This window comes from Mercurialis annua, linkage group LG2, assembly GCF_937616625.2.
Source record: "Mercurialis annua linkage group LG2, ddMerAnnu1.2, whole genome shotgun sequence".
Lineage (NCBI taxonomy): Eukaryota > Viridiplantae > Streptophyta > Magnoliopsida > Malpighiales > Euphorbiaceae > Mercurialis > Mercurialis annua.
In genome coordinates, this window is record NC_065571.1 from 6,765,733 (window position 1) to 6,782,385 (window position 16,653).

At 34.2% G+C, this 16,653-nt stretch overlaps 1 protein-coding gene across 3 annotated transcripts; it reads right to left on the reverse strand.

The window, feature by feature from the left end:
- Positions 1-4,162: 4,162 nt before the first annotated feature.
- Positions 4,163-7,506, reverse strand: LOC126666957 (3'-5' exonuclease). 3 transcript variants are annotated; one of them, XM_050359892.2, is made up of 6 exons: positions 7,080-7,503; positions 6,812-6,997; positions 5,542-5,672; positions 5,280-5,441; positions 4,425-4,535; positions 4,163-4,358 (listed from the first exon to the last, which is right to left on the reverse strand). In XM_050359892.2, exons 1-6 carry the CDS (start codon positions 7,486-7,488, stop codon positions 4,287-4,289), a joined length of 1,071 nt encoding a protein of 356 aa, XP_050215849.1. In that variant the 5' UTR covers positions 7,489-7,503; the 3' UTR covers positions 4,163-4,286. The 3 variants fall into 3 exon arrangements, 2 of the variants coding, with proteins under 2 accessions (XP_050215849.1, XP_055960868.1); XR_008790240.1 differs by lacking the exon at positions 4,163-4,358 and adding an exon at positions 4,768-4,844 and having other exon boundaries at positions 4,458-4,535; positions 7,080-7,506; XM_056104893.1 differs by lacking the exon at positions 4,163-4,358 and adding an exon at positions 4,786-4,844 and having other exon boundaries at positions 4,467-4,535; positions 7,080-7,506.
- Positions 7,507-16,653: the final 9,147 nt, after the last annotated feature.

The window sequence follows — 16,653 nt, forward strand, 5'->3', positions numbered from 1 at the left end:
TAATACTTTGATATCTATAAGTATGTTATCTAAAAGAGTTTTCTGAAAATATTCTATATATATATAATAATATGTTTTTAAATGCGAAAAATTATTAGTGGTTTTAGGCTTGCTACGGGTTTTGGAGCTACTACTCCCATTCCCTAGCGCCGGTCTCGGCTCAATAATTTGGGTCGTGACAGGGATAATGAATATACTTCACCTCACACACTTGGTTCAAGCAACTCATGCACCAAGTGTGTGTTACAGCTCAGCACATTAGCTCACAATACTGAGCGCATGTGTTCAAGGTCAGCAGAACACACGAGGCACATGGATGAACTGCCGTTAGTAACTTCCGTTAGATAGGTAGTTATTTTAACTTTCTGTTAAAGTTTGTTGAGCTTCTGTTATAGCTGCTTCAACTATAAAAGCAACCATAACTGGCTCTTGTAATCATCTTTTACAAAATTAATAAAGATCACATTTCTCATCATCAGGCGCAGCCGAGCGTCTCCCATGATATGAGTCGTGGTTTTTTTAGAGAAGTTTTGATTTTAAATTCCGTCATAATTGGTAAAAAAAATGGTTAGTTACTGTATTTAGATAAAGTATTAGGACTTTTGGATTTGGATTTAGCGATTTTTGTATTTGTATTAGGATTCCTACGATCATTTCCCGACTAAGTTTTATTGCTATGCAACTAAGCTAATCAATAAATTATTTATGGTCTGGTTAAATGATCTTAAAGTTCATGAAGATTTAAACAATTTAAGGCAAACATAAATTAGGGTTCATGAGTTTTTTAAAGGATTTTGAAGTTTTGGGTAGTAAGGAAAAGAGATAAAAGAAAGCTTGCTTATGAAGAACAAGATATGAGGGCTAATGAAAATAGAAATTTAGGCTATTTTAGGCAAAATATATTTGTAACTCCTTGTACTTGTTGTCAAGTATCATTTAAGCTCCTATGCTATTTACCAATGCATTTGAGCCCCTATAACCTTAGAAACTGGTATAATAAACCCTGCATGTCGACTGAGTTAACTCAATCCATTAGATACGTACTTTTATTGATTTATAGTTTGAATAAATCCACACTAGATTATTTCAATTGATGTTTCCGTTCATACAATGACTTGTTGTTTATCAAAACAAATCACTTTTCTAAATCTACTATTCAATTAGACCTGTCTATTTATTACCTGTTTAAACATATTTGAGTTTGACATAAAATTATGTCATAAATAAATCAACCCGTTTATAATATATTACTTTCATGTCTAAACAGATTACACACATCTAATCCATTTAGAAATGATTAAATGCTTTTAATCAAATATGATTTTAAATTCTATTTTTATTAAATTCTTAATCATACATATATTATGTTATATTATAATATTATTTATTTTAGTTCGTGTTAAGAATTTTATTTGGTATATTAAATAAATTCATATGTTATTCAAATAACCAAATGGATTTAGTCATGTTATTTTAAACAAGCTGATCCAGTTACATTTTTAGTCAAACGTGTTTATATGTATCATATCATATAACTTATATCATAAACATGCCATGTTTGAATTTTATATATCAAACACAATTATTAATCATATCATGTTTGTATTTTAGGTAATCATATTTATGTCTACTTAAACAAGGGGCATTTACGACAATAAATACAAATTTCCAGGTCATCTATTTTTTCGTTTAGTATTTCAACATTTTAAAAATATATCACACAAGTACTTTTAAACGTTTTTCAGTTAATAGTTAACTAAAAAGATAAGCAACCCCTATTTTTAAAAAAAAAATTGTGATATTAGCAAACAACAATGGTACTATGGTAGTGTGCATGATAGACTTGTGTATATGAAAACAAAATGGAAAACCATATCAATAAATTTAGTAGTTCGGTGGTTAAAAAAAAGCTATCAATACTCATTTGATATATTTTAAAAAAATTGAAATACTAAATTTGTCTTTTTCAAGTTTAGATATTTTAAAATATTATTACCGATTCTTCCTATATAAATTAACCGCTCAAGGGAAAGTCTAAATGGTCATTATTTCTTTTCTTTTGGTCAAACAATGGTCATTATTTCACTCACCAAAATAAAATTAAAATCCAAATATTATAACAAAAGAATACAAATTTAACATGCATCATAAACTCGTAAATATATAGTGATATAACATGAATAAGGAGAAACATATCAAAAACAAAAGGGTGCCAAAAGAAATTAAATGACAAATAACATGCACAAATAAGAGAACAAAGACAAAGAAGAAAGCATAAACCAAGTACTAAAAACAATACTAAAAAGAAAAAGGAAAGAATCAATTTTACAGCTAAATTGTTTTAACATATGAACAGAAATTTGTTGTATTTTCATTTAAAAGAGTTGAGTTGCATGGCAAAAGGCAATAGAAGAAATGGACATAATAACCTTTTGTCTCTTCATCCATGTGCTAGGACATGTGCTGTGTTGGATTTTCTCTTAATAATGACCCGCAAATTCGGAGGTCCATTTTGGATCTTGATTTAGACATTTCATTCTCACATTTCAATTCATTTTTTTGCCTTTGATAAGTGAGATTTTGGCACTTGTGTATAAGTACAAACATAAAATACCAACCCTTCCATATAACTCCTTCTGCTTCTCTCCACTAAATTTATAAATGAGTAAAGTGTCATTTCGGTCTTTAAACTTACAAGGCAGATGTATATAAATAAAATTCAATCTAGTTTGATGATTCAGTACACAAGTCTTAAAAATAAATCCAATCATGTCCACTCTTGTGTTTTTAGAAAGTGTTAAAAGCAACTATGAATTTATTAAAACTGACAAAAGATATTAGACACAAACATGTTAAAATTGGAGTAATATTTAAATAAAAATATCTCAATAGTTACTTTTCATGCACTCTGAAATAAATTTGTTGACGTAATTAAGTTTTATTTTGAAGAATTTTAAACACAATTATCCAAATATGACAAGTTTTACTTAAATAAGCGCAATCTATAAGTTCCAGGACTGGATGACCTTTACTCCTTTTTAATTGTGGTCCATTTGTTTACAAAACCTATGCGCAACTTGATTCATCTACTGGTCCAGCTCAATTCAAGGATAACATGATCGAAGAAGAAAATAAATTTGTGCTTATTATTGCTTGGGAGACGCACAGGTAAGTAGGGGTATGTAAAAATGGAACTAAACCAAATCGACGTATTGATTCTGATTGATTTCAATAATAAATAATTCAGTATTCAGATCGGTTCAACCTTGAAAGCTAAAAAATTCAATTCACGTTTGGTAAATACCGACTTGAACCAAAAAAATTAACTAAACCAACTAATTTGGTTTGATTTGACATAGTTAAATTTCTTATAAACATGATTCAAAAGCACACCCCTAGATTTAAGGAGGAAACAAATGTTACAAGATTATGGCATGATTAATAGTTTAGCGCAAAATGCCCAATACTTGTTAGATCATCAGGAGTGGTTCTGTCCTTTTCCTGAATTTCTCACAAATGTAACTGCCTCTGATTTGATTTAATGAAATTATTTTCCCATAAAAAAAATAGAATATCATGTCAAAACTCCAATCAAAGCTTAGCCTAATGTTGTTCTAATTTCCCTAATAAAGTTATCATGCCAGAAACACCAATCAGGACCTATCCTATTTGTGTCCTAACACCGTTCAAGTGCCTGAGAGTGAAGAGGTTTCTAGTCGTTTCCATCTACATGTAAGACCAAGAGTTCTATAAAGAGCAAGTTACTTCATTGTTTAGCACACAACCCAATGGCTTCCAAGAAAAAAGAAGACTTCCCATATCAAACCATACTAAAAAATTATATATATTTTTTGAGGTTTCCTCGTGTTAATAATCCTAGCCGTTAGGATAGATATAGAAAGTGGCCCAAATGGTGATCCATAATCGAGGTTTGTTACCTCCATTGCATCTCTCAATTTCAAATCTTACTCAAAATTGGAACATGGTTTTGTAGGAAGAGCAGAAATACTCTCTTGCTTAGCTTATTAATCAACCTAACAAAGAGTTTCACTAGCCATAGCAATTAGATAATTTCTCCTCAAAAGGCTACTTGAGTCAATTTACATTCCCCTAGGTCAGTACTAAAAATGTAAAATTATTTCATCTGAAGCAAAAAAAAATCTTAGAAGTAACCTCTCTGTTGTAACTTAAAAAGGTGACAACTTCCCAAAATTTAATTTATCATTGCAAGTTTGTACAAAGAATAGGCATACATGATTATTTGAGGATAAAAGTAAACCTGGTGATTATGGCACAACTTTCAGGTCCACACTTTTTTCATCAGCTGTGTCCTTCGCATCCGGGAGACTTCTTAACACCTAAATATAGATAAAAGTATCTTCAGTAACTCCAACTACAACTGGAAAGCAGTACTAAGCAATTACCTGGTGAAGTTGCCAAGAAGCAAAAGCATCTGTAGCAGCATACTCTTGTTGCGCCTTTGACAAGACATCTGTTTCCCAGTTTCCCAATCTAATTTTATTGGGCTTCTGAAGCTGCAAGGATTAAGTGACATCACTAAAAATTCCCATAAAAAAACAAGCACAGCAATTTGAATGACGGTAAATGCAATATTCCATTCAATTTACAATGAACCGCTGCGGTGCTTGGAAAACTATAAAAATGCAAAACAGAAAGGGAGACTCGTTGCATGAAACTAAGAATATAACATATTATGATTGCATAAAGAGAATTTAGGAAAAACTAAAGGGGAGAGTTGCTTCTGACCCTCTCAATTATGCACACCTGGGGCATGTTGGCCCGATTACAAGCGTAATAAGTTAAATTATGTGCAATGAAGTGCCCTACATCCAAAATTCATAAGATTCAAATCCAATAAAGGTATATACAACCTGCTGCATATATTATTCCCCTACAACAGCACAATACACAGTCATTAGCCTCAGGGTAAAATTTTACGTGGACAGTGCATGAAAAGCTTCAATCAAAAACTATCTTTTAATTTTAACAGTATTTCAACAAATCTTTTACCAACAAATCTAGAGTAATTTTGTAATTATTGCAACAAAAAACAAACCAGATCCCCTCTGTTGTCAAATTGTACTGCAATTGCATCTTGGATAAACATGGTCCGAGGACAATAATCACTGATTGACTATTAATAAAATAAAGGAGCAAGCAGCACAGCTTAAAATCCAGAAATTACTAATGCTTAACGAAGACTTCCACATAATGTATTCAATGCAGTCGGCACCATTAGCTAGTGAAGATATAGATACCTCTTTGCAAACAAGCATCTCAGCCAGAGATTGAAGACCCCAACTTTTGGATTCCCCACCAAGTTTCTTATTTGCCAGATAGGAGAGGTCCTCTACTGCTTTAACAGATACTTTATAATCTCTGAAAACCTTAACACAGTCATTGCCAATTCCGGCTCCAACCTGTAAATATGTCAACCGGTACACTGGAGTCATGATTTGCCAGAAAAATACTTCATGCATGCACATAAATGCAGAAACTTGTGCTAGAAATTTTCCGAACTTTGATAAGTGTAGAATCCTCAAGAAGAAACTGCAGACTCTCGGGGATTCCAGAATGAAAAATATGCATCACATGACAATGATCGGTGCCAATACATAACTGCATTACTGCTGCCTTTCCAGGCAAAACACCTGCAAAATGAGATTTTTCACTAATTAGATTACCAAAGGTGTAAGTCTGATATAACCCTTTTTACAACCTGCACACATCATGAACCTGCTCAATAAGATAATCATCCACTCTCTGTTTTCAGCATCATCTAATTGAATAACAGAGCTCTACGTAAAAATCCAGGCAATGTGCATTTACACATGCGATGCGTAGTCCTCCCAAATATTTGGACAGCGGATACAAAAGTAGCTGGGAAGAAAACATTGCAAGTTTCACATAGGTGGCACTAGAACTTTTCAAATGGAAGACCTTAAAATAATTCTTTTAGTACACTAAAGTAGAAATAAATATTAAAAAAAGGTAATAATATATTTGTGATTAAACTTTTAGATATAAGGTTCCAAATTTAAGAATTAAGGAAAATGCTGCTAATATTTAGCAGGCAGAGGCTGATGTAGATTTATACCGAATTTTGAGGGGGCACCAGTATTTTCTGGAGAACATAACTTTTGTTTAATGGTTAGTATTAAACTTCAATCTTTTTAGGGTCCTACAAATGCAGGTTCTCCCCCGGATGTCACAATACCCGTACAAAAGCTACTCATCTTTCCCAGATACTAACAAGTTAGGTGTAGGGAATTGTTGTCCTTTGGTAAGAGTGAGATCCGTAATCAGCTTATGACACGGGAAAGATTCAGATTGTTTGAAACAATAAGGAAAACAATTACTTCTCGACTTCATTTAGTAGTTACATTACATCAGTTTCCCAATGATAATGACGCAGCTGATTGTAAATCTAACTCAACATGTTTATACCGAAGCTTTATATTTATGATATACATTAGAATGAAGACTGCAAAATTTCACAAGAGAAGTTTAACGAAGACATAAAACGGCCAGAGGTTTTGGGTTGCTCATAACAAGTAAGACCACGCCATGAAAATTGTTGAGGTAACATAGCATTTCCTAATTAAGACGGTCATAGTATAATATGCGAAGGTAATATTCTGATACACATTTCAAACACAGAAGAAAAGTGACAGCCAACAGTAATTAGTGCTACCACAAATGCCACAAAACTCCGCATTAAGTAAAATCAGCTAGCACGCGTAAACATTCTTTCAAGCTCAAAATTAAAATCAAACAATAACAAACAAACCTTTTTTAAAAGTAGGTTTCCACTCAATATCAAATCCAATAGAAGCAGAACTTGTTTCCTTTCGTATAGATTCGACACTCTTTAAAAGCTCCCTCGCAGCTTTGTCAACATCAGCCGGTGTCCTACTATACAATATTTTCCCACCAAATTTCATCGCTGGATATCTCATCTTCACATAATCACCGGCTGTTGAACAAATTAAAAACAATACATTATAAACATTTCAATGTTAAAGAAATAAACAAATGCATTAAATTAGGTCGTTTACTTCGACATGGAGAGAGCGAAAAAGGCGTTAAAAGGCCTAAAACAGAATTAGGTAACTGTCTGCGAGTTCTGCGGGGGCATGAGTCGGAGTTGTCGTTTTGAGGAGGTGAATGTCGTTTTTTGCGATTGGTTGATTGTTGAAAAAATGTCGCTTCGATTGCGTCAATTGCTTGGAGATCTTCGTCTGTTAAGGGCTGTGCTTGTTCCCAATCTGAAACTGAAGGGAATCGAGACGAAGGAGAATAAGAAGAAGAAGAAGAACTGAATTGTTTATTGTGCATAGTATTTCCCAATCTTTCTGTAAGATTCTGTAAGGAAAATTGAAATTGAGAAAAACAAAACCTAGTTTTAACATTTCTTATTTGTGAAATCTTTACAAGAACACTTTGAGTGGCGCATTTTTTTAACATTTTTTGGCGCTTCAAATTGTTTAAATGATTTTTTCATCAGATTTTATTTAAATTCATTTAAATGTATTTTTGCTCCCTTGCTTGTCGAAAATAATAATATTTTATCAATTTTTTTTTTTTGATAAATGATTATTATTAGCACATCCACAAGGAGTGGAAGGCGATAAAAGCCCGACCTTAGCCTCTAGCAAAGAAAGCTAAGTTTCTAAACTGGGCATGGAAATCTCTCTACCCAGAGTATGAGGCAAAGCTCCTTGATTTTGGTAGGTCGGATCATAGACCTATCTTGTTGTGTGGGAAGAGAAAGATTGGCAGAGGGAACAGAAATCAGAGATGGGGCTCTAGGTTCCATTTTGAAGAGATGTGGACTACCAAACCTGAGTTCAAAGACAAGGTTGCTGAAGCTTGGGCTACAGAGGGTAGTGTGAGTAATATGAAGGACATTCCTAGAAAACTGAATTTTTGTGCTAAAGAATTTGGCAGATGGGGTAATTTGAAGTTTGGGAATATGAAAAAGAAGATAACAGAAAAGAAGAAGTTACTTAGGGTTCTTCTTAATGCCAAAGCTGGAGACACTTCTTTAGATCAGATTAAAAGAGTGGAGTTTGAGTTGGAGGAGCTGTTGAGACAGGATGAAATAGCTTGGAAACAAAGATCTCGAGTTGACTGGTTAGCTCATGGGGATAAAAATTCAAGATTTTTTCATTTGAAGGCTTCTAAAAGGAAAGCTGTGAATAGAATAGAGGGGCTTCAAGATGAAAATGGTAACTGGAAGGAGGAGCCTGGTGAGATACAGCATATTATTCAGAGGTATTTTGATAATCTCTTTGAATCTTCTAGTCCGAGTGAGCAGGATATACACAGTGTTACTCGTTATGTGACTAATTCAGTGTCTGCTCGAACAAATGATATGCTGATCAAAAATTTCACTTCAGGAGATATTGTTAATGCTGTAAAAGATATGCCTGCTACTAAGGCGCCTGGCAGTGATGGATTTCCTGCATTATTTTTCCAGAAATATTGGAGTATTGTGGGCGATGACATTGTTAAGGTATGTCTTCATATTTTGAATGAGAATGGAGATGTGAGCTGTATTAATAGTACTGTTATTGCCTTGATTCCCAAAGTGAAAAAAGCTGCTAATATGACCCAGTTTAGGCCTATTAGTCTTTGTAATGTTATTTACAAAATTGTTTCTAAAGCCTTAGCGAATAGGTTTAGAATTTCTCTTGATGAGGTCATTGATAATGCTCAGAGTGCGTTTATCCCTGGTAGGCATATTGTTGAGAACGCTCTGATTGGTTTTGAGTGTGTGCATGTTATTAAAAAGTCTAATAGAAAAAAGAATGGCCCTGTTGCTATTAAACTTGATATGGCGAAAGCTTATGACAAGGTTGAGTGGTGTTTTTTGGCTGCCATGATGAATAAAATGGGGTTTCATAAGGATTGGATTAAGAAAATTATGAATTGCATTTCCTCTGTCCATTTTACTTTTTTGATTGATGGTCACGTTAGAGGGAATATTTGCCCTGAGAGAGGTTTGAGGCAAGGGGATCCCCTGTCACCCTACCTTTTCCTTATTTGTGCCCAAGGCCTCTCTAGTTTGTTAAACCATGCTGTTGCTTCTGGGGTGATAAAAGGGCTGAGTTTTGGTGGAAGTTGTGTTGTTTCTCATTTGTTCTTTGCAGATGATAGCCTCCTTTTCGCTAGAGCAAATGTTCAGGAGTGTACTGCAATCAGAGACATCCTTTTGATTTATAGCAAGGCTTCTGGGCAGACTATAAATTTTCATAAATCAGCTATTTCGTTTGGTAGAGGGGCTGATTTGGGGCTGCAAAGTGAGATTAGTCAGCTTCTCCAAATTCATGTTGTTCAATGTCACGAGAAGTATTTGGGGTTGCCTTCTTCTGTTGGTAGACAAAAAGGTCAAAGTTTCAATTCAATTAAAGAGAGAATTTGGAACAAATTGCTGAGTTGGAAGGGTAGTCTCTTCTCTTCTGGAGGAAAAGAAATCCTTCTCAAAGCTGTTGTGCAAGCAATTCCATGTTACTACATGAATTGTTTCAAATTCCCTAAGGGGCTGGTTCTGGAAATTGAGAGGCTGTGTAATCGGTTTTGGTGGGGCAGTGAGAATGGGGCTAACAAAATCCACTGGGCCAAATGGAAGACCCTTTGCCAACCGAAGTGTCTGGGAGGTATGGGGTTCAAAGACCTGGAAAGTTTTAATAAGAGCCTTCTGGCTAAACAAGGCTGGATGATAATTCGGAAGCCTAATAGTCTGTTAGCTAGAATTTACAAGCAGAGATACTTCAAAAATGGGAATTTTCTCTCTGCTGACTGCCCTAGAAACGCATCCTATACATGGAAAAGTATTATTTGGGCTCGAGAGATTATTTCTACAGGGTCAAGATGGAGGATCGGAGATGGGAGGTCGGTTATGGTATATAAAGACAGGTGGCTCCCTCGGGAGAAATCTTTTAAAGTGCTTAGTAACCCTGTTCTTCCAGAGAATACTACAGTTAACGAATTGATTTCGAATCCAGGTCAGTGGGATATGGAGCTGATCCAAAATTCCTTCATTTCTGCCGATGCTCTTTGCATTAACAGAATTCCTTTATCGAATTCGGTGCAAGAAGATCAGCTGCGATGGCATTTTGACAAAAATGGACAGTATACGGTGAGAAGTGGCTATAGAGTTGCGATGGAGTTAAAGAACTCGCCTTCTACTTCTGATTCTTCTAGTTTGTTGCGCTGGTGGAAGTTTCTGTGGAAACTGACAATTCCTAGCAAAATTAAAATTTTTCTCTGGAGGTGTTTTAATAATTGGCTGTCTGTCAAAGAAAATCTTATACGTAGAGGTATGTGTATTGATCCTACTTGTCCTTTGTGCCATCGTGATAGAGAGTCAATTATCCATAGCCTTTGGTTCTGTAAACATGCGAAGTCAGTATGGAAGAGTTGGAGCAGGTATTATATGTTGAATCCTAATGTGAGCTGGAATATGCAAGATTTGATTTTCTTAGCTTATGACAAACTTAGCAAGGATGATTTTATGATTTTTGGAGTTCTTCTTTGGCTTATATGGCACAATAGGAATGGAGTGGTGTTTGGAAACTTTACTAAGCAAGGAGATCAACTTTTAGACTGGGCCATCAGCTACATAGAGGAGTTTCAAAGTGCAGGTCAGCTGTCCGCAATTGCTCTTCCTCAGGGGAAGAATCTTGATGATGACGGTAGGTGGATCCCTCCTAAGCCAGGGACTTTCTCAGTCAGTGTGGATGCTGGTTTCGATGCTTTAAATAACAGATTTAGCACGGGTGTGGTTATACGGGATAGTAAGGGCATGGTTATGGCTGCGGCGAACAGGAGGTATGAAAACCTTATGGATGTAAGTGTGGGTGAAGCTTGTGCAATTCGTGACGGAGTTAGCTTGGCGATTGAAACAAATCTAATTCCCTTTCAGGTCTTTTCTGATTCCAAGGTAGTAATAGATGTTTTCAATAGTAACAATAAGCCTTGCAACGATCTGAGTCTCATAGAACAGGATTGCAGAAACATGTTGTTAGATATTAACTGTCTTGGTTTTTCTTTTGTTAAGAGAAATGCTAACATTCCAGCCCATATGTTGGCTAAGCTAGCTTTCCAGGTTCAAGATAGTTTCTCGATTTGGATGGGGTGTGTCCCTCCGGAAATCAATCTTTATGTAATGGCTGATATTTCAGCTGCGTTTTCTTAATGATACCCCTTTCTTCTCAAAAAAAAAAATACATCATTACCATTATACAAAAAACCGGGATTGTGATGTTTGTAATGAATCACTCCCTTGTTAATGCTTAGAAAATTTAAATCTGTGTAATCGGTTACTTCCTGGTTGAAGACTCTTCTGTTACGAGCTTTTCAAATTTCCCACACACAAAAGAACCAAATTGTCGCCCATAATTTTCTGAATTTGTAGTTTGCTAACGACAGCCATTGAACATAAAAAGCCTTACAATCTGCTGGAAAAGTGTAAGTTGTAACCTCTATTTTATGTATTAAAGCATTCCAAAAACTCCTAACTACGTCACAATGAAGAGTAATATGAATTCCTGTTTCGACATTGAAGCAAACCGAACAACAAGAATTTGAAGCAGTGAGCAGCCCCCTCTGAAATAAGAAAAAGTTCGAAGCAATCCTTTCTTTACTTAACAGCCAAATAAAGAAAAGAATGCGGGGAGGTACTTTGTGCTTCCATAAACTGGTGAAGAAAGAGTCTGTCTCCCGTTTACTGTCAAAATAACTCTGAATCAAGGAAGTCGCAGTGTATGATTCTGTAAATTTCCATCTTACTTCATCATGGCGAAGAGGATGAGTACTAATATTCTGCATACAGTTAAGCAGCTCGGACAGATCAGCTGCTTCCCCAACACGAAGTCTGCGCTTCCAATTGAACTCAGTAATGCGACCTGTAACATCATTAATGAAGTTCGACAAGTTTGCTTCCGGACAACTTGACAACCCAAAAAGACGATGATGCGAGAGAGCAAGGGGCTGTTGCTGATTTGGCAGCCAAATATCTCTCCAAAACCTGATGTGAAGACCATTCCCAGGCTTGAAACTAATGTTAGCTTGAAATAAATTCCAAATGTCAGGATTCGAACAACAAAGCTTTCTAATACCCCGCCATAAAAAAGATAATTTCCGATTCTTTGTGTTGATTATATCATGCCAAGAAGAAATGTTTGAACCATTACGCATAACCATAAACCAAAGCGAGTTTTTATTGCTACAAAAAAACTTCCAAAACCACTTTAATAACAAGTTTTGATTTTTCAGACGCAAAGAAGGAACGTTCAGACCACCCAAACGGAGAGGAAGACAAACATTGTCCCATGAAACTTTACATATACCTCTATGCGTATGAGAACCAGTCCAAAGGAATTGCCTCATGCAGCTCTCCATTGAATCAAGAACAGAAACCGGAATTACGAAAGTACACATACTATAAATCGGAAGACTGCTCAAAACCGATTTAATCAACACAAGACGACCAGCCGGAGAAAGAAGCTTTCCTTTCCAAAGAGACAAATGATTTGAAAAATTATGAATCAAAGGATTAAAATGAGACCGAGTTATGCATTTTCTGGATAAGGGCATGCCGAGGTATGAAAACGGAAGATTCTCAACTTTGCAGTTAAGAATATTAGTTGTTTCAGTTGTGCTCTCAATATCCACGTTCAAGCCAATTATGGAACTCTTTTGAAAATTAATGCGCATGCCAGATATGAGTTCAAAACATCGGAGAATTCTCAATAAATTACGGATTATGTCCATATCATTCGGAAAGAAAAGGAGTGTATCGTCTGCAAATTGCAGCAGAGAGATTGATTCATGATACCCATCAATTGCAATGCCTTCAATTAGACCCAAACTATTTGCTTTGTCGATAAGAATTTTAAACCCTTCAGCTGCAATAACAAATAACATGGGAGAGAGCGGATCACCTTGTCGCACGCCTTTCTCCATGAAAAAATTGTCCGAAGGACTGCCATTGATTAAAACAGATAATTGAGAGGAGTTGAATATAGAAGAAACCCACTGCATCCACTTATCATGAAACTTCATCTTTTTAAGAATATCCAGAATAAAATGCCAAGAAACATTGTCGAAAGCCTTTTGGAAGTCGAGTTTGATAATGAAATTCTGCTCTTTTCGTCGATGGGAGAGGTGAATAATTTCAGCTGCAATAGAATGGCAGTCATGAATATTGCGACCCTTGATGAACCCAAACTGATTCTCTGAGATAATTGAATGCAAAAGCGGAGCGAGACAATTTGCAAGAAGCTTCGAAACAATTTTGAGAATACCATTTATGAGACTTATAGGTCGAAAGTCTTTAATGTTGCTAGCTCCCTTAAACTTCGGCAAAAGCACCAAAAAAGCTGTGTTTAACTCTTTCGGAAAATGACCAGATCTATGAAAGTTCAAAAATAGCTGTTGAATATCATGTTTCAAAACATGCCAAGCCCGCTTGTAAAAAAACATATTGAAACCGTCCGGACCCGGAGCTTTGTTGTCGTCGCAATTTAACAAGGTAGATTGGATTTCGTCCAACTCAAAAGAATGAACAAGATCTGCAGCTTGAGAAGTAGAGAGCGATCTAAAAGAGAGACCATTAAGACTGTAAAGACGGAAACTGTTACTGCTGTACAACTTCCTATAGAACAGACTGATGTTGTTTTTGATGTCGTTGGGAGTAGAGAAGCCAACATTTTCCACAAAAATCTCGGAGATAAAATTATTCTTGGCATGAATCGAGGCTGTCGTATGGAAGAAGGAAGTGTTTTTGTCTCCCAAAAGACTCCAATTTAGGCGCGATTTCTGAAGCCACAAAGTTTCAAGCTGCTTGGTAATTCCTAAGTGGTCAGAATGCAATGAAGAAAGATTGGCCTGTTCTCCTTCCGTAAGGTTTCTGATATCAGTTATAGATTCCAAAGCTGAAATATTCTGCTGCAACTGATTGACTTTGGTATTCAAGTCTCCGAAAACATTGATATTCAGCCTTTGATTAATTTCCGTAACTCTCGAAGCTTGATAACCAAAGAAGAATTAACATTAAGCGAAAGCCAAGAAGTTTTTTTTATCAATTACGACTGAATTTTTTTATTTGTTTATAAATATATTTAATTTGAAAAGTTTTTTATAATTACGAATAATACTTTACATTATATTTTTTAAATTTAAATTTGTGTGTCCTTTATCAATTAGAACAAGATTTTAAAAATATTAATTAACTTTTAGGAAGAGTTATATAAATTTTGATTGTAATCGATAAAATACGCAAGGGTTGGATTTAAAAAATAAAATTTAAAATTTTGGTTGTAATTGAAAAAAAAAAGTTTTAAAATTAGGTATATTTACAAAAGTTAAAATGTTTGATCATAATTAATAAAAAAAATCTAAACATTTGGAGTTAAAATAGCAGACCCACCATGGTAGGTCTGTTCACCAAATCCAATTTTAAAAAATTTAAAAAAAATTATTTAAATTTTTGTAATTTAAAAATAATAATTATTTAATATTTTAATATTAAAAAATATATATTTATTATTTTTTGGACGAATTGTTTTCCGCATGCGCGAGTGGTGGTTTGCGGTTGAGTGGTCCAATTTAATTAGATAGATTGATAATTTACGTATGATTTGGTTGGATAGATTAATGATTTAAGTATAATTTGGTTGGATGGATGGATTATGTTTGATTTGGTTGGATGGGTGACTTTATATTTAGTTAGGTTAAGTTGGTTTTTTTATTGACTTTAGAAGTATTTTGGTCATTTTTGAGAAAAGGGGGCTTGAGGCGGTTTTAGGATAAAAAGGGTTTAATTGATCATTAAATAAAATTTAGGGGTCAAAATTTAGTTTATGGAGTTTTGTGGTAGGGATATTTAAGTTGGAGCGCCATCAGTGATTATTAGCCTAAATTGTAACATTATGATATTACATTTCCAATTTATATTTTTTAAGATTTTTTAAAAAATTACTTTTAATCTCATCTATTTTCTCAATATCATTTTTAATAAATTTTATAAATTATGGTTATGTTTTTTTTTGTTCGAGGTGAGCAATATACTGAACGTGTATGAAGCTTACCTCGAGTATGACTAATCTCAAGTATGATAGGTTAACCGATTAATAATAAGTTTGAGAAAATAAATTAGTTATGTTCGGGTAATATTTTATAATCTACATAGCATAGATACAGATACTGATATGGGAAAACGGGACACTTGGACACGGCAAAACGGTGTTATTTTAAGACATTCTATACAAAAAATGAAATTTCGTATCCGAAATATCAAGTGTCGGAAGCAGGACACGTCGATTGAATGAATCGTCTGTGCTACATAGTTTATAACATATGGTTTGTTAATTAGCATGTAATATTAATTTTTACTAATGATATTACATGTTCAAAAAATATTTATTAATGCTAATTTTTATTTTTATTTTTGATAATTAGAGATTGTGAGAGAAATTGAACACATAACCTTGGCAATTTTTTTTTACCAAAGATAAAATTCATTGATGAAAAGTAAATTACAGTTGAAAAGTCATATAATAAAGCTAATATATGATCTTTCAAATTTAATCTAAAATACTAACAAACAACCCAAAATACATGCATAATATAAATCGTAATAAAGCAAATTTAAACATCGATTCCGCATCAAGGACCGAACAAGAACTTAGGAGCGAAGTTCCGTTGGAGCGGGTCTTCGATTTGTCCTTCCGATTTGACCGACAATCCGCTTGATCCGTTGAAGCTTAGTATTTCCAATCCTCGTCTTCAATGAAATTCTAAAAAGTTAGAACAATACCTATCCAAAAAATCTTAGATCTATAAGAAATTGATTATGAAGCTTTAACAATAACTAGAGATTGTTGAGAAATCTAAGAAAACACACCACAAAACCATAAAAATATAAATTACCCACACCAAAAAAACTATTAAATGGGTAAATTTATTGAAACCAGTTTCGCATTACGTGCTATGCACGTGGCTCGTAACGTAACTCGCTAATGAATAATATATTAACCAAATACAATATTTTAATTATGTAGTTCAATCAAACTAAAAGATAGGTATTCCTATTAATTTAGAGATAATTTAGTTTTTTTTTACATACTAAAAACTAAATTGGAGATAATTTATCTACCTATTTTAATTAGAACTTTAATTACAATAGTGATTAATTAATTAACTAATTAGTTAATGACTATAAAACCTTTATTTAGTAGTAAACTGAAAAGGATTATTCAGTAAATTTGCTTGTCACCCCTCCTCATCCGTGCTTTTATATATAGTATAGATAAAATCTAAGCTTATATAAGAAAACTAAATTTTCATAGGCGGAGAGGGGGTGATTTCCGATTGAAATCGGAAAATCACCTCCTCCCACCCTTCAAAAGAATAAATTAGAGAGAAAGTTGTTTAAAGAGAAGGAAGAGGGAATTTTTAGAGAAAGAGAGAGAGAGTTTTTTGATATGCTTGGTTATCGTTTAAACTTGGCATTTTGCTGTTCAATGTTTATACTATTTGAGTTACAGCTTGTTGGTAAAATAATATTTTAAATTAGTATGAAGTACAAAATATGTTTTTATTAATTAACTGATAACACATTAG

Coding starts and splice junctions, on each gene's coding strand:
- LOC126666957 (XM_050359892.2), bottom strand. CDS start 7,488: ATGTTAAAAAAATGCGCCACTCAAAGTGTTCTTGTAAAGATTTCACAA. Junction 6,998..7,079: donor TTCGCTCTCTCCATGTCGAA/GTAAACGACCTA, acceptor TTTGTTCAACAG/CCGGTGATTATGTGAAGATG. Junction 5,673..6,811: donor GAAACCTACTTTTAAAAAAG/GTTTGTTTGTTA, acceptor CTCATTTTGCAG/GTGTTTTGCCTGGAAAGGCA.